This window comes from Mirounga angustirostris, unplaced genomic scaffold, assembly GCF_029215605.1.
Source record: "Mirounga angustirostris isolate CCGP_5_RB_7025 unplaced genomic scaffold, mMirAng1.0.hap1 SCAF_12, whole genome shotgun sequence".
Lineage (NCBI taxonomy): Eukaryota > Metazoa > Chordata > Mammalia > Carnivora > Phocidae > Mirounga > Mirounga angustirostris.
The window spans coordinates 44,233,866-44,260,886 of NW_026991720.1; the positions used below are offsets into that span (position 1 = coordinate 44,233,866).

The 27,021-nt window shown below is 40.1% G+C and overlaps 1 protein-coding gene across 5 annotated transcripts in view; it reads left to right on the plus strand.

Annotated features, from left to right (window-relative positions):
• PDE1C (phosphodiesterase 1C) overlaps window positions 1-27,021 on the plus strand; it is a 409,149-nt gene that overhangs the window by 135,572 nt on the left and 246,556 nt on the right. For 4 of the 5 annotated variants that reach the window (XM_045864458.3, XM_045864460.3, XM_045864459.3 and 1 more), the window contains one exon: window positions 2,931-2,957. The exons of the other annotated variant lie outside the window; for it this stretch is intronic. In XM_045864458.3, the coding sequence (XP_045720414.1) occupies window positions 2,931-2,957 (27 nt within the window). The remainder of the gene's footprint in view (window positions 1-2,930; window positions 2,958-27,021) is intronic. 5 annotated transcript variants of the gene reach the window in all.

Below are 27,021 nucleotides of genomic sequence, written 5' to 3' on the forward strand. Positions count from 1 at the left end.
CTTTCAGAGAGTGAATTTTAACAATGGTATTATGAGGATTACCGATATATGTGAAATGCTTGTTAGTAGGTGCTGAAAATGGAAGCTCTTCTTATTTTTGTCCATCTTTGATGATCTCAGTGCTCCCAGCAGTGGTTTTGTATGGTTCTTGGCAAATGCGGGGGAAGTCTGTGGAAGCCAATGACAAAGGTTGTCTTCTTCTGACCTTTGAAGATATGCTCTGCTGATAGAATTATTTGGGCTTCTGGTTCGAAGCCAGGGGCATCCATCTGGCGTGCCTGCCCCCTTCTTTTTGGTCTTTGTACACTCCCAATGTGTTATTTTTTGATCTTGCCTTAAGAGACTCCTTAGCCCAGTTTAGTAGACAGCAGCCCTAACAAGGGCCAAGGGCACAGGCCACACCCATAACTCACTGTGCTCTGTGCCTGTAGATGAAACCTCTGCCCCTGGCTACTGCCTGAAGAGTGATCTGTTCCTGCTGATGGGGTCCAGGCACAGCTTTTAGAGGGGGCACGAGGCACTGTCTTAGGCACTAGGTTACCGTGGGGAACCATACTAAGAATCTGCCTTTGTGGAACTGACATTCGTGTGGGTTACTCATTTATTTCTTACCATAAGGTTTTTTTTTTTTTTTTTTACACATTTCTATATTTATTTTTTTTATTCTTATGTTAATCCCCATACATTACATCATTAGTTCTAGATGAAGTGTTCCATGATTCATTGTTTGTGCATAACACCCAGTGCTCCATGCAGAATGTGCCCTCCTCAATACCCACCACCAGGCTAACCCATCCTCCCACCCCCCTCCCCTCTAGAACCCTCAGTTTGTTTTTCAGAGTCCATCGTCTCTCATGGTTCATCCACCCCTCCGATTTCCCCCGCTTCATTCTTCCCCTCCCGTTACCTTCTTCTTCTTCTCTTTTTTTTCTTAACATATATTGCATTATTTGTTTCAGAGGTACAGATCTGAGATTCAACAGTCTTGCACAATTCACAGCGCTTACCAGAGCACATACCCTCCCCAGTGTCTATCACCCAGTCACCCCATCCCTCCCACCCCACCCCCCACTCCAACAACACTCGGTTTGTTTCCTGCGATTAAGAATTCCTCATATCAGTGAGATCATATGATACATGTCTTTCTCTGTTTGACTTATTTCACTCAACATAATACCCTCCAGTTCCATCCACGTCGTTGCAAATGGCAAGATCTCATTCCTTTTGATGGCTGCATAATATTCCATTGTATATATATACCACATCTTCTTTATCCATTCATCTGTCGATTACCATAAGGTTTTGAGAGAGGTTCTCTGATTATTCCCACTTTATGGATGAAGAAACCGAGGCTCAGAGGGGTTGAATAACTGGTCTCATACTATAGAGCTAAGTCCCAGAGCCAAGACTGGAACACAGATAGTTTGTTCTAAAGCCCAAGCCTTAACTCACTCTGTTAGTTGAGCTTCCTCTCTTTATATATGGTATAATCCAAACATATAAATATCTTTATATATTCATATAGTCTTATATGTATATATCTATATATGTGATTACATGTATGTGTAAAATAATAGTAAAAATAGTAAATATAAAAGCAGTGATCCATTAATCCACCCCCCCTGGGATCATGGTTATCATTTTGGTGTTTCCTTTCAGATAAATATTTGGTACATTAGGCAAGATCACCCTGTAGGCTTTATGTTGCATTCTGCTTTCTTCACTTAACACCCACCACCACCATGCATATGTTCATTTGAACAGAGATGTAACAGATCATAGTGACTCTGAATTTGAAAATCTGTGCCCTTTTTAAAAAATGTGTGACATATAGCTCTATGAGCAAGTTAGTGGCTCGGCTTCCTGGGTGCAGTGACTGTAATGGGAACGCAGGTGTGGAACTAAGGACAACTGGGAAGCATTGCACTTCCTGGAGATGCTACCAGAAGGATGCCTTTTCCTCTCCTAGCACTTTCTTTCCTTGAATCCCCTCCAGTAAAAGAGGCTGTTCAGACTCTTTGGAGAGACTTCCGAGTCTGCAAAAAATGACACACACATAAAAACCATTAAGATACTAGGATAATAAACTTGATGGCCACTTTCCCCTTGAATGCCACTATGACTGAGTGAGATAGCCAGGGCAGATGTTATCTCCATTTGATAGATTCAGAAGCCCTTAGCCCAGTAGATTTGCCCAAGGCTAAATAGCAGAAGTGGACTAGAACTCCAGCCACTTCTGCTCCTGGGGAATTTTCTTCTAGGAGACTAGCCCACAGCTGAGCCATTAGCAAGTTTCTACTGCTGCTCTCACCACTTTTTCTTCTAGACTTTCTCATTGTCCCTTTCCTCCCTTCTTCCTTCTCTGAAGAGCTTATGTCTGACCTTAGGGCTTAGCTACATGATTACTCATTTTCACTGTAGAAGGCACATCCTTAAAGGGACTTCAGTGCTATATGGTGGAGGCAATAGTAGTAACAGTGACAATACAAATAGCTAATAGTTATTGGCCATTTAATATATGCCAGACAAAAGAAATGCTTTACAGGACCCTGCCCAGTTATTCCTCACCAACCCCATGAACCTAATAAATGGAGGGGCTGGGATTTGCACCTGAGTCTTGTGGTCTTTAAAGCCTGACCTCAACCCAGGTACTATAGTGCCCTCAAAGGGGAAGAATGAACATAGGAGGGCAGAGCCATTGAGCTCTTGGGATGCTATTTGTAAGTGTTAAGACTGGTTATATGCATCTGACCACAGTACAATACAATAATCTAAAACTTTTAGCTGGGCTTTGAAACCCATGAGCCTCACAGAAAGAACCTACCACAAAGTTCTCCCCTGCATGCCTGTCCCTGCTGAAGTTATGTTTTCTAACTCACTGCCTGCCACAAATTTTTTTCTGATGTGCGTTTATGCTTCTTTTCCTACAGGAGGAAATATAAGAAAACATCCCAGAGGTAAGAGTGTCTTTCTGAGAAAGGGGAGCTGGTTGGTTGAGTCATTTGTGGCACAACTCTTCGCAAGCCTGGCTCATGGTGGACGTTCAGTGGAATGAACAGTCTCTTGGTTCCTTCTCAGTGAGGTGCCTGCTTCATCTTTGGATCACTACTGCTACTGTAATTAAAAATTGATTGCAGACGTTTAGTGTGGCACCGTGAGTGTATACTTTCCCGTGAGAGTGGATCTGGTGGATGAAAAGGCCTGTTAACTATAGATCTGCCTAGTGATTTTACTAAAACCTCGACCCGAGAGAGTCTGGACTGGAGGGTGCTGAAGGTTTATGGATGGGAACACAAAAGCATCTTTAAATACACTTTTAGTGTTTGAATTCTCTTTTGCCTGCAATTCCTATTTGCCTGATTCTCTGACAAAATGCTGTTGAGCTCAAAGCATAGGTATAAATTCCTTTAAGAGCACTAATGGTCCTTTTTTTTTTTTTTATTTAGCCATGGAAAAGGTAATTTAAAGTAGAATATCATCTTTTATCATCCTCCATTACTTCATTTTATTGAGAAGAGTTTGGAAAGCACATTCCAAAGAAAAAGAGTTGCTCAGATCTTTTGTTTGCCAAGCATTAGAAGTCCACAGTTCAGTCTAAAAGGCTAGTGTCTGCTTTTCATTGATTGTATTTGATTTTGGTATTATGACATTAAACAGATTATATTCAGATAAAAAAAATCACAAATGCAATTAAAATCTGCCAGTTGGTTTCAGCAATGGTACTTTCAGTCAGATGACCACTTTAATCTTACCTTTTCTAATGAGCATCATCTTATGGCAGAGAGTCCAGTCCTGTCCTGTGGTTTCCAAATAAAGTCAATAATCCACAGTAGTGGTGTTACAGTTTGATATGCAGTGTAGAGTTGCATGCATCATTGAGAGAAGATGAATAAAGCCTTAGGGCTTCCTAGAGCTTGCTATACTTTTCTAAATATAGTGAGTTTATACAGATGGCTAAATAATTCTGTCTTGTTCAGGTTCATCGGGTTCATGTAGTAATTGCATGTGAACCACTGAACAGGATGTAAATTAATCACTCAGATTAGAGGACATAATAGTCTTCAGTAGTAAAAGGTAATTTATCATTTTTACATGTAGTTAACCTGGGGTATGAAATATTTCAAAGTTGCTTCAATTTTATTTAAAAGGAGATAAATAGACAGGTTAGAGGGAGTTTTACAAGAGAGCGGCTCAAACCTGTCAAGTTTCAAATTACTATGTCGATTATTTTTGAAAGCATATTTTTGCATATCTTACGTGAATGCTGTCACATTTTTTATTATGTCGATGTAATAAAAAAAATAAACTGTCTTGTACCAGCTTCACTGAAGTCATGTAAAGTGCAAATAAATAGAGGGTTGGTTTGAGCCCTTCTATTTTTAATCACATACATATTTCATATAAAATAGACCCATGTCTACTAATCTCCCATTGATTACAAACCATCCCTAAACTTCCGGCTTGAAACAACCATTTTATTCTGCTCACAGCGTTATGGTTCAGGAATTCAGGACGAACTTGGCTGAGTGGTTTGAACCTGACGCAGCTGGAGTGGGCTGTGGCTACTGGAGATGGAGGATCCACTTCCAAGATTGCCTCTTCACTCACATGTGGGGAGACTTGGTGCTCTTTGTTTCTTTCTCTCTTTGCACATGACTTTCATCCTCCAGCATGGAGCTTGGGCTTCTCACTGCATGGTGGTCTCAGAGTAGTTGCATTCTTAACAAAGAATGTCTTCCTAGGCCATGTGTTCCAACACACAAGAAGTGGAAAATGCTGGTCTCTTCATTACAGCCTGGGCGCAGAAACTGGGGCAGTGTCACTTCTGCTGTATTTTATTGGTGAAGGTATTACAGAACCCACTCAGATTCAAGAGAAGGGAACATAGACTATAGCTCTTGATGGAAGGGTGTTAAAGAAGTTGAGACCTTCTTCATTTACCAAACCTATCGCCTTTTTCAGAATGATCTTGCTTGATAACTTTTCCAGGGATCTATAAATTTAGATTAAGTGGATACCTCATTTGACGAATGGTAGACACTTTTAAATATGTCTTGAGATCTCTGTCAGTTGCTGGTCTGTTTGAATATATGCTTGCCTATTTGGTGATTAATTTGGACTGGGGGGAGCTGTGATTCCTTTTTCATGTTAGGGGTAAACATACTAGTGTGGACTCAATGGGTTATTTGAATGCTAAGTGTAGTTATTCAACTTCAGTTAATAAAAGATAAAGCTGGTGGCTTCATGTAGGAAAACTAAATGTTATATTAAAAAGCTTTAGATCTCATAGGTTTGCTTTGGGCATTAGGAGAAAGAAAGCCCAGGATACAAAAATAATCTACCTTTGTTTAAACTTCTCGTGCTAGCCTTCATTTCATTTCACTTATGTATTTATTCACCTTTCAAAGCCATGTTAAAGAAAAAAAAGTCCTCTGGCTTTCAAAGTCATCCTCATCCTACTACAGCTCAACTGAGGTAGGTATCTTTCTTTAAATATTTTATCAAATACTAGGCAGATCTCAGTAGCCCAAGAGTGTGTTATGATAGTGTTTCTTCTGAATCTCACTGTTTATATTAAGGGAAATGTACTCATTTCTTCCAAGGCCAGAATTTCAACCAAAAGAACGATGTTAAAAACTCTTTACTGGGTTAGCAAGGGCACCAGTAAGTAGAAGATAAGCTTCTCCCGGCACAGAAGCCCTTATTGGATTAGGCTTTAAATCAGCACAATTAAAGGGAGCCATCCTTTTGCCTTGTGACTGAATCTTGTCTACGAAGGCCAGTCATTCCAAGAGATTTGTTGAAGTGGTGACATGGTAATTTGACAGAGAGGATTACCCAGGAGAACTGCTTCCCCCTAAAATTCTCATCAGGTTTTTTTTTTAATATAGCTGTAGCTTCAAGTTATCAGGTCTGGCTCTGAGAAGTTTATATCTTTGAGAAAGAATACCAGATCATGTACAAAATAATCACAAATACCTAGAAATACTCTAATACTTCTGGGCTGCCACTAAAGAAAGGAATTGATATCAGAGATGGTGTTATAAGCTGAATCTATGTTAGAAGTGTTTCCAACACACCCACACACATACGCACACTCACACCTCTATTTTAGTGTGCCTGGAAATGCTGTGATTGGTCAGCATAATCAGAGGCAGAGGTACAAATAATGACTTATCCACAAACGTCAGGGACCTCTGCATACATGTGTCCAGTTTTCATGTCTGGACTGTGCAAATACTCAGGTCAGAATGGTCAGGAGTTGGGGTTTTAAGCCACATCAGATAGTGAAAACTTCATTAGAATAAAGGTTTTTGATTGATCAGTTATTAATTCTAGCTTGGTTGGTTGGTTGCTTATTTGCTTGATTGTCAAATCTTAACTCTTTAGATAGTGTAAGAAGTTCTGGTTCTCACTTTATCTGATTTACTCATTTTATGAATCTAGACATTTCTGTGACCAAATAACTTTTTGATAATCAAATTAGATTGATAATCACATCGGTATAAGTTTTGACTCCCCCAAAACTGAACTACTAATAACTTATACTATTGACTGCAAGCTTTACCAATAACAGTCAATTAACACATACTTTGTATGTTATATATATTATATGCTGTATTCTTACAATAAACTGAGAGAAAAGTAAATGTTATTAAGAAAGTCATAAAGAAGGGAAAATACATTTATAGTACTGTACTGTATTTAACTAAAAAAAAAGATCTGTGTCTAAGTGGATGTGTGCAGTTCAAACTTGTGTTGTTCAAGGGTCAACTGTACAAGAAATTGCCTGTGAATTGTGAAGAGGTACATGGTTTTGTAGTTAAGACACGTGAAGAACAAAATAATTAGAATGTGGTTAAGTGCTATAATAGATCTAAGTATTGAAGGTCGTTGGGAACAGTTGGGTTATTTGGGAAGATAATTACATTATTGTATACTGTTCTCTCACTAGATCACAAAGAGAGCCTATAGTGTTGCTTCTTATTCACGGTGCTTGGAAGTATGGGCATATTAAAGTTTAGGATAGCTGAGAACTGTTACTCTCGGTTTTCTCCATGTTTTCAATTATCTTAAAACCGTGTGTTTTGCTGATTCTTTAGACTTTCTCTCAAAAGGGCAAATGTCTCAAAAATATTCTGGACATTAGGAGGATAAAAATGTGTGGAGGTAATCAGTCAAGTGGATATCACACATGTACATAATAGAGAGGCCCCATCTGTTGCCAGGCAAAACAAGGAGTTATTTTTTCCTCCAAGTGTCTAATGCCTTCTTTCACTTGGATTTTTATGTGGCTTAGTAATCACATTTGATGAGCCCAATAATTGATTAAATCCAGCGAACGATTCCCTTAGTCAGGTTTGCCTATGCTGTCACGAATCAGCATGCTTAATGAGTCATCAGCAGAACCATCACCTTTGCTGTTAATAATAGATTTTCATGTGGGGTGGGGGGCAGGGAGCCATGGGAAGGGCTCTGGGAAGGCTGCTTTCTAAGCAATTGTATCCTTGTATGAGCAAGTGCATCTCCTGAGCTCTGTGCCCCTTTCTCATTCTGGGACATAGTAAGACTCATTGGTGAATTCTGAAGCTCTTTCAACATCACAGACATACAGTCAGTGGACTGTTGTCTCTTTTCAGTGAAAAATGACAATCAAATAACTTTTAGGGAAAGTTGAAGGGGATATAGGATAAATCAAGGCACATAGTTTCGCATACTTATGAGTGACCAGTTTTGCATACTACTACTTACTTAGTAGTATTGATATTTAGAGCCTAAGTATTAGTGGTGAAATCAGAGACAAGGGAACCTTCTAAGAGATAAAGTCCTTTGAAAAATATTTTCCTGTATTTGTGATGACTATTAAATTCTCAAAGTAGTAAGGACATGTGCATCTGCTGTGAGAATATGTCCAACTTACATTCCAAGATTGCCAGCTGAATCAAAGTGATTTTACAGTGAATGGTGGCAGGTCAAGGTACACCAGACAGAGCAGCAAAGTGGTTTGGTTAGAGCACAGATCACAGATGGACACTGAGACTTATCCACAAAGGATAATACCCAATGTAGTTACCATGGAAAATGGCCTACGGGTACTGTAATTTCAGGTGAAACACAACCGTGGGAGAAAGGGGGGTCATAGAGTGTCTACATAGATAGTTTGGTCAGAGGTCAGAGTATCAGGCAATTACCAGTCACTCATTTAGTGACTCTTACTCACTCAGTCACCCTCCTAATATATCAGCAGGAGGTTGGGGAGCACAGGTGCAAGGATCTGGAACTGGAGATGTGGCGTAGCAGGAGGTGTGGGGAGAGAGGGTGCTGAGATACAGTAAGTAGTTCAGGCACTGAGTCTGAGTGGTGTATCTAGATACTAGGAGCGGTAATGACCTTGTCATTGAGCTGCCATTTTCTGAGTCAAGAGGATCATCTAGGCACAATTCAGTCTTCATTTCTCTTCCATCTTCTTGTCTGATAATTACTACCATTCTCCCACTCGCCCAGGAGTAACACTTCTGAGTCGCTTCATTTGAGCTTCGGGTTATGTTTGTTCAACTTTAACTTTTGGTTCTCCCCCTTCCTCCATGATAAACGGGTCTCTGACAGGTTGTGGGTTTTTCCTTCTCACTATTTTCATTCTCATGATCTTGCTCCAGTCTCATTACCCATCTCTTAAAGAGTATTGAATGACTTTTCCTAACCACTCTCTTTCCTCTGGTTTCTTCATCTCATTCTGCACACCCATGTCTGATTACTCTTCCCACAGTGTCTCTCATGTGCCATATCAACAACGACACACCTCCATGAGCTTCCTTTTGGCTAATAAATGCTGTCTTCTTGTTTAGGATTTTAAGGATGTCGACAACTGCCTCCACCTCGCTTTCCTGCTTTGTCTCTGTTACTCCCTTCTGTTTGGCCCAAGTTCCAGGCAAGCTGAACTCCTCACTGACTGCCATATTTGCCTTGTGTTTTCTATCATTCTTTCTTCATTCATAACCTTTCTAGTATTTTAAATGTTCTCATTTTTTAGCTGTTGAAAGCCCATATTTTCTTGGAGACCCAATTCAAATGTCATTTCTTCCCATGGAGCTTCTTAGATCTTTCCACCTAAAAGAGATCTTGCTCTCCCAGTTACTGCTGCTCTAATTCCATGTGCAAGAAATAGCTGGGAGCATGTCATTCTTCTTGGCACCAGTGTGATTTTGTTGAGTAGGGAATATGCTTCCCAAAAGCATGGTGCTTTGGACATGATTGGTATTTGTTAAGTGTGGGTTGAATTTATGAGTGAATCAGATTGGATCCTCCATATATTTTTTTATCCTGGGTCAGAACTAAAGTCAGAATTACCAAGTGGAATTGTGGGTAAATAACCTCAGATTGATAAATGACTCATACTTATAAATGGCTTTGTAGATCACTACATACTTCCCCATCCAGACTCTTGTTTGGTCCTCACACTGGCCGGGGTGGAGTGCTATGAGGTCAGCAAGCCAGATGGCATGCATGGTCAAGAACGAGAAAGTGTGTAATTGCTTGGATCATTGACTCTACTTTTCCCTTCTATATGAGTGGATATTTAGCTTTGGGTGGAAACTCTGAGAATATTTTTGCTCTATTACCAATGCTTCAATCTTTATTTTTCCTCCATTTAAACCATTAATTCTAGAAATGTTTAGTGCAATGGCAAATATATTTGTTTGCAGTGCATTATTCTAAATATTTGATAACTGTGGTGTGTGCCATTTGGCTGTTCTGTGGTATTTTGCCAAAATGGTTTTGAGAATCATTTTCTTAGATCGTCTAATAAGACTTAAGTGTGACTTTAAGACTTCAGTAGCATTCATGCTGGACATATCACGAAGCCTCAAAAGTTAAGCCCAGACTTTAAATTGCCTGGGTAGGCAAGTCTCTAATCCCTCTTAATCCCAGTGGCCTTCAATACTAAAGAGGCAGAATTGACTTGATTGATTCAGTCATTGGTGAAGGCTTCCAAATTGGGGCCAAGTCCAACACCCAGCAGCAGCAGCCTAAGAGGCAGCTTTTGGAGTCTCTGAAGACACTGGATCCAACAGTGTAGATCAGAGTTTCTTAAGCTTGACCCTATTGATATTTCCATTGTGAGGATATCCTGTGCATCATAGAATGTTTAGTAATATCCCTGGCCTCTACTCACTAAATGCCAGTAACAATCCTCCATCCTCAACTTATGATGACCAAAATGTCTCCTGGGGGGCAAAATCACCTCTGGTTGAGAACCACTGGTGTAGATAAAAAATTAAGAATCAGATTTCAATTCTTTCACTAGTTTAGCTTTGCCAAATTACTCCTGTGTGGTCTCAGTGTCCTCATCTGTGAAGAGATTGAGGTTGAATGTGAGGATTTCTCTGGTTCCTTTTGGCTCAAAAATGACTATTCTGTGACTCTAATTACTGAGGTCCCTCCAGAAGCAAAGCCTAGACCACCAAACAACCTTTGCCATGATGGCAAGCACTCTACGACTTATAATGAATCATGGAAGAAGAGCAGCATTGTGGATGAGCATGGAGGTCACTGAGCAGGTAACATAGACTGGCCCCGTAGTGATGGTTCCTGGCCACCAACCAGATCACCCTTGGTTTAGATATTTCTAATTTCACCTAAATAATGTGAACTAATCATGAGAAAGACATTAAAAGGACAATTGCCAAAACACAGACTTTGGCAAAAACATAGATATGTCTAAAGGGTACCCTATTGGTTAAATTTATTGTGTATCTACTGTGTACCAGGTGCTTCACATGCATTATCTTATTTAATTTTCACAATGATCCTGTTTTACAGATGAGGAACTCGGAGAAAATAGGTAACCTGACTGAGGTCACAAAGTAGAGAAGTGATTGGGCTAGGGTTTAAAGGCAGGACTTTGAGATGCCAGATGCTTCTTGAGATCTTTCTATTCAAGTAGTTTCATAATTTTTTTACAGCTCTGGAACTCTCTCACGCTCACCCCCAACCTCCCGAAGGAAAATAGCTTAAAGCTGAATAAAATCAAAGGGTCAGAAAGAAATGTCTTTTGCAGTTCATTTCCCGACTCCGCCCATTGTTCTTTTTTTCATCGGGATACTTTACGTTTGAAAATTTTCGTATTTGGCTTCAACGGGTGAAGCTCATTGAAGCTCTCAGGGAAGTTGAAGCTCTCAGAAAAGTTAAATGAAATCTTTAAAAAGCTCTCAGGAAGGTTTAATGAAATCTTAAAAACAACAACAACAACAACCCAACAAGCTATATTTAAATAATGTGATTGAAGGGGGAACATTCACCTCTATCACCAGGTTCTTTTTTTCAAAATCATCTATTTTAGTACAACAACTTAAAGTACTTTGAAGCAATATAATCAGCCACACATGAATATGTAACTTTTTATGCATAAAAAGTAAATAACAAAAAGAGAATCAGATAAAAGAAAACTTATTCTGTATTTTTCTATCCTCTGATTTAATAAGATAATGCCTCTTCAAAGTTCATGAGGTCACTGCCTGAATTTTTCCCTTTGTCTCTCCATGAGTGGACTCATGCTAGGTTGTTTATTCCCGTAATTTTGGAATGTCAGGGAGAGGGGACCTGAAGGAAACATTGTAAGCAAGCTGGAGGGAATAGATAAAGCTGAGAACATTTTTTTTGGAAGAAGCATGTCTGTAGTCTTCGTTTATCCATGAAATCCAAGTCCTGGCATGAAACTTTTATAATGTTTGGGTAGGTGCTCCTACTTACCTGAACCTATCTCTTCTTGGCCAATAATACTTGGAAATAATAATACTTGCTTCCTAGAATTCTTGGGAGTTCGGAATGAAATGGGATATATGAAACCTTTGGAAATCTTTGGCACATGGCACAATATGGCACATGGATAGTGCTCAGTCACTTGAGTGCTTGGGAAATCCCTCATAGAGAAATCAGAATTCTATGGCCACTGTGCAGAGAGCTTGCACTTTGAGTGCAGGCTCATCTAAGGAAGCAGGAAGTAGGAAGAAGATAGGCCCTGCTTTTTAGGAGCTCTGTGAGGGCAGAGACTGTGTCTTACTTACTGAAGGATGGAATCAGCATTAACAGTGATTGGTGACTGTCTTTTGGGGCACATAGAACAGAAAAAAGGTTGGGGTAGGTAGGGCAGGGGAGCAAGCCATGCAAAGTCAATAGCCATTGGAACATGGCCCTTAATTAGGAAAAAAGTTTGAAATGGCCCAGTCTGGTGTGGTCATGGACGATCTTTCCACAGGAAGGATAGTTCATCTTCATATTTCAGTTTTCAGTTTTGAGGGAAAATGTGTGTTCTTTAAACTATGACAGAATGAATAGTATTGTATTTTACTGGTTGATAGCATGCATTCTAGAATCAGCATGCCTGGCTTCTAACCCCTGCTTTACTGTTTCCTATGTATGACCTTAATTGCTTAATGTCTCTAAGCTAGTGTTTCTCAAGTGGTAGTGATTTCCCCTTCAGAGGCTATTTGGCGATGTCTGGAGATATTTTTGGTTGTCACGTCTGAGAGTGGGGTATTCTACCGGCATCTAGTAGATAGAGGCCAAGGATGCTGTTAAACATCCTACAGTGCACAGAACATCTCCACCATAACAAAGAATTATCTAGTCCAAGATGTGAGTGGTATCAAGGTTGAGAAACTTTGCTCTAACCCTTACTTTCTTCATCTGTACAAAGGGAATAATAATAGTACTTACCTATAGGGTTGTTTTCAGGGTTAAATGAGATAAAGATTGAAAGCATTAAGTGTACTTCCTGGCTTTTTGTAAACGTAGAGTATTTTAGCTATTATTATTAATGTTACAATTTTGACCTATGGTTCATTGTTTATGTAGCACATTTATGAATTCTGTTTCATAGGTTATGTAGTTGACATAAAAGATTTTATAGAATATTAGATGCATTTAAGTTTTATAAGGAAAACATTTTGAAGTACTTTAAATCATGCATTGGAAGAGATTTTGAAATTGTTTTGAAGAGATAATAGGATTTATGTAAATACAGTATACTCTGAAATAAATCAGAAATCATAAATTCTGCATGCTATTATATTCTATTAGCCCTGAAAAAGCATAAAGTCACAGATTTTAAAAGAAACACTTTGATATTGTTGCATATTGTTACATAGGAGGCAATAAAGCAAAACAAATTTACTGAGAAATGAAGTCCCATCTGTTACATGCATTATCAGTAATTCAATGAAAACTAGTAGCTACAAAGTGAGCCCCAATATAAATTGGAATGGATTCCTACTTATACACCAGACCACAAAAATGTCCCTTGAGGTCAATACAAGTCCTGTTGCCAGTATGGTAGGTCTGAAAACATGGCTCTACCTGGAATCACAGGGCAAGCTCCTTTCAGCTGTTGAGTTTGTGCATGGCAGCACTGTGCCACAAGAGCTGGGGTCGTCCTGGGTGTCTTGTTGCCCTCTGGTTTAAATGCAAACGGAGGACTTATGGGATGACTTTCCTGTAGTCAGTTCCTTAATCTTTAAGGTGCGTTTTATCTTTTAGATCATACTCAGGAGTTTCTTAGAGTTAGCACAACAATTAAATAGCTTGAGAAAAGAGCCTGATGTGTGCAATATGGACTGTGAAGTACATGATCATTCTTTGCCGGTGTGCCAAATTGATAATTCCAAGTAATTTTGCCGTGATTTTGGAGTAATCATACTAATTCTCATGCCCTGTGTTGTTAGAAATAGTAACAGTAGAACTATATTTACTAGTCACCACTGTTCACTCATGACCCATTATCAAGAGAAAAAGATAGATGGGGTGCCTGGGTGGCTCAATGGGTTAAGCATCTTACTCCTGGTTTCGACTCAGGTCATGATCTCAGGGTCATGAGATCGAGCCCTGCGTTGGGCTCTGAGCTGAGTGGGGAGTCTTGCTTGGGATTCTCTCTCTCCTTCGTCCTCTGACTGCCACCTCCTCCCCCATGCTCTCTCTCTCTTTCCCAAATAAATAAATAAATCTTAAAAAAATAAGAGAGAGAGAAAAAGAAAATGAACCCTTTTGGTAAGGCAAAGAGTACCTGTTTGATGGGCAAACAGAAGCCTCATTCCCTCAGGGATCACAGTGCTGCTCCAGGATGGGAACAAAGGTACTGAATAATAGCAATATCAGTGATGGTGACGATGATGGTGATGGTGAGGCGGCGGTGATGGCGTTGGTGGTGGCCCATGCATACAGCTATTTATTAAGACTGTGGCTTATGCTCATCAGATCACACTAACTTCATACTTCTACCTGTTTGCTTTACATCTGCTTTTTTCCCCTGCTGACTTCTCTGTATTGAGAGAGATGTTCCAGGAGCGTGATTTGGGGATTTGGCAGATAAGGTGCTGATGAAGCCATTGTATAGCTTAAATAGTTTCCCATTTAGCATCATTATTTTGAATAGAAAGAAATTTTCCTTAAATTAGTCTGTCGTGTGGAAAATGAATCATATTTAAAGGGTACTTGTGATCTTTAGATTGGTGGGGTGAATGATTCCCCTCCTTGATATCAGTGACTTCTGCCTTTTGTTCAAGTGGGATACTCTAGGGGCATTATTATACCAGAAGTCTATTAACAAGGCAACACAGCATAGCATTGACACTCAGAACATGGCTTTTGGGGTCTGAGAGGCCTAAATGTAAATCTCATTTCTACCCCTCCTTGATTTTGTGATATTTCAGCCTGATAAGCATGCATATTCTCAAGGTATGGGCTACTAATAGATCCTAACTGTTAAGGTTGTTGATAAGGATTAAATGAGACAATGTATGTATGGTGTATGACCCAGTTCTAGGTATATAGTAAGTGATTAATAAATTTTAACTGCTAATATAATGCCCTCCATGGCTATAGAATGCCACTTTTCCTCATAATAAAGAATGAGACCTTGCAAACTCTCTGCAATACTTGGCGTCCCTCAAGGACTTACTCTGCTTGTACAGGAGATTAATTCTTCAGGATATCATTAGTCAGAGGAGTAGTGGGACTGGTGCCAGCAAATTATGGGCAGAGGTGGGAGAATCTGCCTTGTGCTTCAGGCTGATTCATAAAGTTGTGAAGATAAAGTACAGGTCTCTAGAAAGAGCCTAAAAGAAGGAATCTAGCTGTTTAGTCAAAGATTCTAGGTGTTACCTGTTCACTGCTATTCTCTTGGTCCCTGAATTTATCTTTTAAGATGTCCTGCCATGTACACGTTGGGGGGCAGGGACCTACCATCCCTGCCAGAGATTTAAAAGGGGAAGTCAAGTTGCAAAATGAGAGCTAGTCCACATGGTTTGCATTAATAATACTACTCAGAGGTTGAGCGAAGAGCAAATTAAAAGTATTTAGTTTTAAAAATGAGTTCTGCTGGGGTGGCTGGGTGGCTCAGTCGGTTAAGCGTCTGACTCTTGATTTCAGCTCAGGTCATGATCTCAGGGTCATGTGATCAAGCTCTGCATGGGTCTCCTCACTCAGTCTGCTTGAGATTCTCTCTATCTCCCTCTGTCCTTCCCCTCCCATTCTCTCTCTCTCTAAAATAAATAAAAATAAAAAAGATAAAAATGAGTTCTGCCAAAAGTATTGAGTAAAATAAAATTAGCATGTTTTATTTGTAGGTGTAGAATTTGGCTTGTCTGACTTCATTCCTAGACTCTTCACTTTACTGCATACTTACCGAGTATAAACTATGTGATGGTCATGCACTGTGAGACATTAAAAAATAAAAATAAAAAGAGTAAGATGTGGTTTCTACCCTCAAGGAGCTAATGACATAATGGGAGAGAGATAGGGACCCAGGCAGGTTATTTCAATATAACATTTTTGATAGAGGTGCAGAGGCATAGTGGAGCAGTGCTCTGCTTAGTTTGGGGGCGCAGAAAGTCTTGTTGGACATGAGTCCTGAGCTGAGATTTAAGGATGAGTAAGAGAAAATAGCCAGATGTGGAAAGTTTTTATGAGTGTTTATTTAGAAGGAGTAACATGAGCAGATACTTGATTTTAATAACTTCTGTTATCTGAGTCCCAGTCTCTGCTCTGGCTTGAGTGGGTTTTGGTATGCAAGGGTGGGGCAGGATCCCTGTGCTGTGGGTCTCCTAGTGGGTGTGCCATGAGTAGTAAGTACTTAGCCGCTGCACAGAGAAGTAGGTAATCACTTCTCTAAGGGCTGCAAGCAAAGGAAAGGAGATGATTAATAAAGACTTTTCTTTACTTGAAGGCATGTACTATGGCCATCTGGACCCTGTGGACCACTTGCCTGTCAGAATGGCTCATCCCAAAGAAACCAAGAACCACTTCAAAATAAAAATCAAAGGCAGATAAAAAGAATCTCCTCCACCTTCTGTAAGAGAGTAGAGATTAAAAGTAATGATGGAAAGTGTTCTGTCCTCTTTTTTCTCAGTTTTTATAAGGCTGGTCTTTTTTTCTGTTTTAGATATTTTTATTTATTTTAATTATCTAAATAATTTGTGAATACGTTCTCATTGTAAAAAAATCAAAAGATTACAGATAAAGCCAAAGTCTCTTTTAATCATTCGTTAACCCTGTTCTGTTTCCAGGTAACCACTGTTAGCAACTTTATTATTTAAGATTTTATTTTTCATTTATTTGAGAGAGAGAGGGAGAGTACGAGGGAGAGCACGAGAGGGAGGAAGGGCAAAGGGACAAACAGATTCCCAGCTCAGCGGGGAGCCCAACGCTGGGCTCCATCCCAGGACCCTGTTATCAACTTTCTTATATTTCATTTTTATATGTTTGATAGAATTCATCAGTGAAACCATCTGGGCCTGGAATTCTTGTGGGAAGAACATATTCAAACAGTTCTCCAATGATATCAGAAACATGAGGAAGGTTTGTTAAAACACAGCTTGCTGGAACTCACTCTCAGAATTCTGATTCTGTCAGCCTGAGGTGGGGCCTGAGGATTTACATTTCAGAAGGTTCCCAGGTGCTGATGATGTTGCTAGACTGAGGAACCACACTTGGATAATCACTGCCTTAATAGGCATAGGGCTGCTCTGATTTTCTATTTCTTCTTAGGTCGTTCTTGGTAAGTTGTTTGTCTCAAAATTGGTTAATTTCATCTATGTTGTGGTATTCACTGATATGATATTGTTTACCATCTTTTTAATTTCTGCAAAATCTGCAGTGTTACCCCTTCTTTTGTTCCTGATATTGGTAATTTGTGCTTTGTCTCATTATTTTTGATCAGTCTTGCTACTTCTTTATTACTCCTATTAATGTTTTAAAAAACCCAACTTTTCTCTCTAATTTTTTCTGTTGATTATTTTATATTTTGTTGCTTTCTGCTCTTATTTTTATTACTTCCTTTCTTCTGCTTACTTTGGGTTTAATTTTCTAACTTCTTAAGATGAAACATAGAGCATTTATTTTAAACCTTTCATCTTTCTAATATAAACATTTAAGCTATACAGTTTCCTATAAGCTCTACAGTTCTTCCTCTGTATCTCCGCGATGCCTTGTCTCTGCCTACAGTGTTACTTCATCACACTGGATTCTAGTTTGTTCGTCTCCCTAACCATCCCATAAGCTCATTCATATAAAAGACCCTCTTAATCATTTTTTGTTTCCCTAATAAAGCCAGGATGACTATGTCAAGAGCAAGTGAATGGGTGAATATGGTTGACCTGGTGGCTTAGATGCCTCCTCCTTTGTCCTTGTTTCTTACATATGTGGTTCTCAGACACAGGAACACCATTTATGGAAGGAAAAGTCATTTTTGAAGCAAAACTATGTGGGAGTGGAGAAGTCCTTGTTTTGAAAAACTGTTACAATAGGCGACAGTAAGGCCTGGTTGGCACTCAGAGAACATTATTCCACTGCCTAAGTTGGTTGAATTTTCTCTGAGCTACCCCCCTCTGGCATTTTCTTTGGAGGCCAGGCTGCCCTTCGTGCTCATTACCAAATGGGGTCAAAATGAAATTTCTCTCCCTTCAAGTCAGATTTCACAATTGACCAGGTACAGTATAGCTGAAACGTGAGGCTGCTTTTCCCATTTCCACAGCCGCAGGTGGCGTGTGCGGCTGTCAGAGGCCAGAACTGCCCTCTGCTAATGTACTTACATACTACAACAGATATGGACCGATACCGTTGGAATTTTGAACTACTGGGTCTTCAGAGATACAAACTCTCACATGCGTGGATTTTCTGGCTTGTGGCAACTTGTTCAAAGGGAGAAGCATTATGGTGTTTGTTTCCCCAGGGAAAATGGGAACGTCCTTGGAACACTGAGCTTGGAGGTCCATCATTATACAAGCCATTTACAATAAACACTTACAACAAAATATCATTACTTCATTCTCAAACTTTTAAATCCAGACCACAGGTATAGATCTCAAAACAAGCAAATAAACTAGGCTGAGGAGAAATTAAATTTTGATTAGGAATCACAATGACTGTGATGATAGCTATGATGATACGTGATAATACATGATAGTCATTGCATTCCCGGCACCGGGCTAAGAGCTTTCCACATTGATCTTATTTAATTTTTGCTATAACCTCTGATGGAGGTGCTTTTGTTTCTCCTACTTTATGGGTGAAAAAACAGTCTTAGAGAACACGAGCAATTTACCCAAGGTCAGAAAATAGTTGGTTTCAGTTGAAGCCAGTTTGGTACTTAAGTCCTCTGCTATCTGCCTGTTTCTTTGACTCTGGGGAGATGGGGATATGGTGACAAAGTGGGGTTGTAACTGCGCTTGCACTACAATTCATCACCAGGGCTGATTACAGTCATTCTGATGCAGGTGATTTGGGCATTTGCTTAATTCCTCTGTTTAGTTTCCCTGTGCATTTGAAGCTGAGCATGACTGGGGGCTACCGCGAATATATCTGGGGGAGAAAAGGAAAATAATCTTTGTAGAGAATGAAGACCTTAATGAAAACTGTGCCAAAGAAAAGGATCTCCAGATTGCTCAGCCTTTTCTTGTACTGCTCAGGGGAGTCCACATGCCAGACTGGCATCTCTGTCCGAGGCACAAATCTGTGCTAGCACAAATCAGCACTTTTTCCTTTTTGTAAGATCTGTGATGAGATGTGGCTTGTGATCAAGTATAATTGGGAGGTGGGGGGGGGGTATCTAGAAGCTCCAGTCCCATCTGTGGGGCCACAAGAGGACTTGATTTCTCTTTCTGTCTGCTTTTAGAAGCTTATTGAGGAAACCGGTTTTTCCAGTTCTCTCCCCAAGATTCCTCCCTTTTTTTCCTTGCAAGAGGCTGATTTCCAGGTGCTCTAAATCAGCAAGTGGTTTTCCTGCCTACTGTGACCCGCAATAAGAAAAATTTTATACCATGACTCAGTGTATGCTTATACAGACACATTGACACCCCCTCACACTCACAACTGAAATAAAAGTTTATCTTATTGCGAGTAATTAAACCTGATATTTCATATTCTATTCTATTTTATTAACATAGTAAACTGGTTTTATTATCCACTGATGGGTAGCAATACATAATTTGAAAATTACTGGTGGTCATCAGTGGGTGTTGAAAATAAGGGCATAAACTATATCCTTTTGCAGATATATACAAATGTACTCCATATTCTATATGCATTCTTCACCCTGCCTTCCAGATTTTGAGTTCATTAAAACTACCGAATGACTTCCAGGGTGAGGAAGATGAAGCTGTCATTTGCTCTATTTCATGAAATAGATGCATCCTGCACCCTAGGACAGCTTTGGGACCTGACATTTGATTCTGCTGGGATGCAGTCAAGAGAGAGTTTTCACCCCTCCTCACTTGCCTCCCCCTGCCTGTGGATTCAGTTCTCAGTTCACCATGGGAAGATGTTAGCCTTGTCCGTTAATCTCAGTTGAAGATGAGTTTTGAGAAGTCACCTTCTGAATTAATTGTGTTGGTGATAGAGTTTGTATTTTCCAGTTCATGGGCTGGTATTCTGCCATCTGCTTCTCTCTGCTCACTTGTTAGTTCTTTGTATACACACACTTGGCTACTGCGTCCCTCCTGAGAACTCTGCAAACAGCACTTCTGGAAACTTTACTGTAATCACCTTAAACATGTTGTTGTTAAAATGCAAATTGTGATCCAGTAGGTCTGGGGTGGGACCTGAGACCCTGCATTTCTACTGGGTGATGCTGATGCCCTTGGTCCCTGGCCCTTTGACTAATGAGGCTCCATAGGCTGGTGTGTAGGTGGTTGAGAGGCCACTGTGTATGTGGATGTTTATTGGTTTCAATACCCAGTGTGTGACTAGGGGGTGGTAGATTTTAATCTATAATAAGAGAATCAGGAATTCCTTCTAGGTGGAGTTGCTCTATACCATCTACTCTGATCACTCTTCTCTCTTTTGGGAATAAATGTCCTGTTTGCTGTCAGGGGCTGTGTCTCCACACCCTCAGCAGTGAATGGAATCACTGAGACCTTGATTCTTGCCTTGTTGTGAGAACTGGAGTATGCCCAGGTGGCAAAGAGACGGGAAAATTCTCAGGGTGTGAGAGATTCTTGAGAGTGACACATTTAACTAGAAAAAAGCAGCCAGGGCTTGTTGTGATGTCCCTGCTGATCTGGGACACAACATGACAGTGGAATGACAGCATGTGGCTTTGTTTTCCTCTTCAGGAAAGCTCCTCCAGCCCCACCTAAAGCCCCCCAAAACAAAAACAAAAACAAACCCCTGATGCAGGCTCTTCTCTCCAGGATAGAACTAGTGGTGGCATCGTGGATTTCTGTAACACGTGATTAGAACTTAGTACACTACCATGATCAATTTAAGAGGGAGAATATCTGCTCCTTTGACATTGCTGTAGCTTTGGCCCTAGAAGGAATCTCAGATGTCATCTTGTTCAGCCTCAGGTGAAGCAGCAAGCTCATATGGTGAAGGGTTGTGCCCAAGGTCAGACAGCCTGCATCTAATCTCTTGACTTCTGGGAAAGTAGAAAACTTGTTTCACAACCTCTTGCTATTTCTCCACCAAGCAGTGCTGCTCCTGGATCACAGACCTGTGGCTTCGGCTCTCCACTGCAGACACTGTGACACTGGATCGAGTCTCCTTGCCCTGCTTCCTCCCATTCCCACGCCTCCTCCTGTGTGCATGCCCATGGACCCTCGTGGTCAGAATAGGACCCTTCTCCTGGTCTTCACACCAAATATATACACTGTGTCCTTGCCTCTGTTCCCTGTGTCCTGCCAAGTTTGTTGACTCTACTTACTCATCAAGGCTCTGGTCAAATTCAACTTCTTTCTTGAATCCAAGATCACTAGCCTGGGTGTCAGGAGCCCCAATTTCTAGTCCTTACCTAAAATAAGCTTTGTAACGTGGATGAGATCTTTATGCCTTTGTGCCTCAGTTCTCTCATATGACAGAGGAACTGGACCTTGATGTTCTGTGATTTCTTGATACTCTAGTTCCACACCAATTACTCCTTTCTCAAAATGTTGCCCTTGAGACACTGTGGAGAAGGTGTTAGCTAGACCTCAGTTAGAATTTCAGCTCTGCTATTAATCAGTGTGTGGCTTTAAGCACATTATTTAATCTTTCTGGGTCTCATTTTCTCATTGGTAAAAGATGGGGTTGTTGGGAGGATTAAATGTATAGTAAAATTACCTAGCACATATTAAGCACTGTCAGGATACTTTTTTTTTTTTAAAAGGTAAAATTATAACTCATTCAGATATAAAACGAATATGTGTTTAAGATTTTATTTAATTCATCATTAATGAAGGAACAGGTAAGATGTTACAACCAGTTCAAAAGAACAGGCAACATGTATAGATTAGAAATGTGCCAATGGAGGGCAGAACTTTTTCCGCAGTGCAGGAGGGAAGTTGACTGCCTCCCCACCAGACAGAATGTATTTGCATGTCTTTAGAAAATAATTATTTTGTATTATTATCAGTTATCTACAACTTACAGAGTTGTCAAATGGCTCAAAGGCTATAGGGTTTATGCCTCTCACAGTGAGGACAGAAGCAGGAGAGACAAACCACTTGGTCACCTTTAACTCTTCTGCTTCAGTGGAGTATATGTCACGACTCACACTCCTTTGGGCAGAACGGTCTCATGGCCAAGTCCCACATCAGTGGGATGGAGAAGTCCTCTAATAGGGGGAGAAGAGGTCTATATTCGCAAATGACAATAGCATCTACCGCAGTTTGTGTTTATTTTATAAATTCTTAATCAGGTTTATTATAAAGTCAGCCAAAGACAAAGAGGAGCTGTGAATCACAGTTGCAATCCTGCATCAAGCTCAGCATCCAGTTAATTTCTCCATTTTATGTTTATTTCACAGTATCACCAAGACCTTGAGTCATACACAAGTAGAAGCATACTGATGTGTTCAGGTTTACATGAGAAGATTTGCAGAGATGTGAATTTTTAAAAATATGCAATTCAAAGGAACTACTTCTCTGTATTCAGGGACACATCCCCATGTTCAAATATCTACACAGATATGGTGGGAGAAGCTTTATTCTTAGGCGAGCACAAATACCTAAGTGTGAGTGTGGTTGGTTCCAATACATTAAATTTTGATTTGGGATAAACACATTTGAGAGTGTGCCTTGTTGTTTTAAAATTCTTTTTCTCTATACAAGTAAAATTTGAATGTATTTGCCCTATAAAAAATTGAAATATTACTGAGAAGGCTAAAGTGTTCAGTCTCCTTTGACTCTCCCTCTGTCCCTCCACCTATCCTGATCCCAGGTTCCTTCTGAGATATTATAACTATTATCAGTATGGAGTGTGTGTAGTTTATATAATATGTATTTCTCTGCAACTTGCTTTTTCAAGCAATCATATCTTGGGAATTTTTTTAAGGTTTTATTTATTTATTTTAGAAAAAGAGAGAGAGGGAGAGAGCGCACAAGTTGTGGGTAGAGATAGGGAGAGGGAGAGAATCTCAAGCAGACTCCCCACTGAGCACAGATCCTGATCTGGGCTCGATCTCATGACCCTGAGATTATGACCTGAGCCGAAACCCAAAGTCAGATGTTTAACTGACTGAGCCACCCAGACACCCCCATATCTTGGAAATTTTTATGTGTCAGCTCCTAAAAATTTATCTCTTTACAAAATTAATAATATGGCTAAGTCATAGTTAATTGGGCTGCTTGCCTAATGATGGGCATTTGGTTATTTCCAGTTCTTTGCTATGATAAGTTATGCTGCAGTGAAATAAGAAGGCCCATTATAGGGTTTATTAAGTCTTTAAAATGCACAATTGCGATGGCTAAACTCTGTGCTTTCTTGGTCTTTCAGAGGTATTGGTGCATATAATTAATGTTCATTGGTTTGAAAATCCCTTTTATAACATTTACACAATTATTTAAACCTAGGTCCCATTACCTGTTTGGGTAAAAGTCATTAAATGTGAAAATCTTGCTCTAATACTCTTGATTCCTTGAGTTTACTTCTATGAAATGCTGTGATATCTGCCCCCTTCCCTGCTGCCTTCTCTCCTCCATTCCTTCTTTCCTCTCCTCCTACTCCTCACTTCACCTCCCCCCACTTTTTTTTGCAGGCCCTGCATAACATTGCACATATTATTTCTTGATTTATTCTGCTTCTATAAAATCTGTAGATCATTGTTAAAACAGAACTATGTACAATATTAATTTGAATCATAAAGATCAACTTGGGATGAGAAATTCTTTGCTTTTCCAAACAGGATGGGAAGGATATGAACTGGAAATAAAATTAACAACAACAACAATAAAACTGAGATTGAGCTGGTTTTCACATTAGCATAGATCTTAACCTTGTTTTTTATTGATTTGCATAGATTGAAGGGGTGATTTAAGTGCTCTTATTACTTACTCTGCTGAACTTTTTAAAAAAAGATTTATTTATTTGAGAGAGATTGAGAGACAGAAGAAGGAGAGAGAGAGAATGTGAGTGCGTGTGAGGGGAGGGGCAGAGGGAGAGAATCTTCCAGCAGACTCCCCGCTGAGCTCTGAGCCAAGGAGGGGCTGGATCTCATGACCCTGAGATCATGACCTGAGCCGAAATCAAGAGTTGGACTGACCCCACCCTACTCTGCTGAACTTCTAATAGCAAGAATAATAAAATATATGAAGAGATTTAATAAGTGTATTTGAATGAATAAATAAACATTTGAGAAGGGGGAAGCATGGGACTTTTTAGATTTACACTGAAAGTCCAAAATCTGTGCTGTCCAATATGGCAACCACCAGTCACAAGCAGCTATTGAGCCCTTGAAATGTGGCAACCACTGTTGTGTGTTGAAATGATAAACATTGGGATACCTTAAATAAATAGTTAAATACACTGTTAATATTAATTTTACCTCTTTATGTTTTAAAATATAGCTACTAGAAGATTTTAAATGCTACCTGTGACTCTCAATTAATTTCTATTGGACAGCACTGCTATAGCTGGGAACCAGGAGGAAGGCTGTCCCTAGCCAGCTTTGCCTTTGCATTCCCCTTTTTGGTAAAGACATATTAACTTCTGATCCTACCCTTAGTCCCTAAAGATGATTAAGTCAAAATCCCAAGAGGACTTGCCTGTGCTTTTTTTTATATAAAACTTTAATATGGTTTCAGTGTAAGGCATATTATATCAGATTTTTGCTGCTCTGAAAACACAAAGTGAAGAATTGGAGGAAATGGTAATCACTACATTAGCCTAACAGATAAAAACAATTTCTTTTTGAAGTTTTCCTGCAGTAGATTGTAATGCAGCTCAAAGCAGTGAGACTCATCTTGATAGAGATTCAGAGTTGTGATTTTTGATTGATAAAAATTCCTTACTTTAGCCTCTTTACCATTTTTGATAGGCTTCTTTTCCTATGAAAAGAAAATTGAGGCAGTTACATTCATTTGTGGCATATCTGGAGCCTTATCCTTTCCCATATTGGTAAAGACAGCATTTCTTTGGAGTGTTGTAACTTGGTATCTATTCAAACACACACACACACACACACACAAGCACACTACCACTCATTTTGCATGTCAGTATTTTTGGTTTGGCTTTTGTCAGTCTCTGAAGATTTTTTTTTATCAATAACTTTATTTTTTAGTTTTACCTTCATTAGAAAACTGAGTGCAAGGTACAGAGAATTCCCATATGTCTCTGCCCCTGCACACCTACAGCCTTCCCCACCATCAATTTGGTGAATCTACACCGACATATAAATATCACTGGAAGTCCCTAGTTTATATTAGGGTTCATTCTTGGCATTGTACTTTCTATGGGTTTGGACAATGCATTATGACAGATATCCATCATTATGGTATCATATGGAGTAATTTCATTGTCCTAAAAATCCTCTGTGTTCCATCTATTCATCCCTCCCTCCCCCAACCTCTGGCAACCACTGATCTTTTTACTGTTTCCATAGTGTCGTCTTTTCCATAGTGTCATATGGTTGGAGTCATAAAGTGTATAGCCTTTTCAGATTGACTTCTTCCACTTAGTAAAATGCATTTAAGATTCCTCCATGTCTTTTCATGACTTGATACCTCACTTCTTTTAGCACTGAATAATGTTCCGTCATCTGGATGTACCACAGTTTATTTTTCCACTTACCTACTAAAGGATATCTTGTTGCTTCCAAATTTCAATGATGATGGATAAAGCTGCTATAAACATCTGTGTGCAGGTTTTTCTGTGAACATAAGTTCTCAGTTCATTTGGGTAAATACCCAGGAACATGGTTGCCAAGTTATAAGATAAGAGTATGTTTAGTTTTATAAGAAACTTCTAAAGCATCTTCCAAAGTGGCTGTACCATCTTGCATTATCATTAGCAACGGATGAGAGTTCCTGTTGCTCCACATCCTTGCAAGCATTTGGTGTTGTCAGTGTTCTGGATTTTGGCTGTTCTAGTAGGTGTATAGTGGTGATGATTGCTTTAATATGCCCAGATCGGTGAGTGGTTCAGTTGGAATTCTCTTGTCCCAGCAGAATACTGTTCTAGAGGACTGAGATATGTTCTTGATGTTCTGAGATGGACAGTGAGTCCCTTCTGTGGTGGCTATCGAAGGATAAGAGGAGATGGCAGACCAGCTGGGGCACCAACATTTCATCTAACACTGTAAGCTGTGGCCAGCTCTGGTCTGTGGGTGAACATAAGTATAGCACAGGCTATGCATGTGGCAAGGGAAAAAGTGGGAATGCTCAGGATGGAGGCAGACTTTGTTCCATATGGTGTGGATTCATTCTAGCCATGGTTTCTGAATTATATTGGGAGTGTGAGTGTGTGTGTGTGTGTGTGTGTACAAATGAGCGCTTGTGCGCATGGGGGGGGATATCGGTTACCTCAACGTGTAGCTTTTGTTCTCCGAGAGCAGCTTGTGTAACCAGCTGTCAGATGGAGGGGCCTCGTTAGCAGAGCAAATTCCCGGGAAGGTATTACAAGGAAACAAAAGCTGCCAGAACTTGGTTGACCCGAAAAGACACAACTAGGTAGATACTCTGATCCTCCTCCTTAAGATCAAAAAGAGAATGTGCTCCCTCGTGAACAGAGCAGTGGAGTGGGGGCCTGTATCCTGACTGTGTGACCTTTGGCTGTAAGTACAGGTTGGGAACTGCATCTATAACATGGGTGCTGGATAAGTAATTGTGGGCAAGCCAATCTGCATCAGCCAATAATTGACCTTAACTGTCCTCTCCCTGTTGTAGTGAAATCCCACCCATGGCAGACTTACCTCATGACTCTGCCTTATTTCTGACGCTGTTAGAATTGGCTCAGCCAGAGCTGCTATTCCCACTCTCCCTGGCGCTGCCCTTCTGCCTTCTGCTTGTCTGCCCTATCTTGGAAGCCTCAGTCAGCCCTGCTGGGATCAGCTCCGCATGTTCTGAGTGGTAGCAGGCAGCTGTTTCAGTGATGTCTTCAAGCCGTGAATACATACATGCTTCTAATTACCAACTTCATGCCCCATTGCCCATTGGTTTCTGCTGACTCTCATTCCCCCCACTGTTGTTTCCTACCTCCACCTCCTCTCCACCCGCACCTGGACCCTGGCCTTGGCTTTCAGGCTGTCCTTGTGCATGACCTCTCTCTTATACTGTCTTT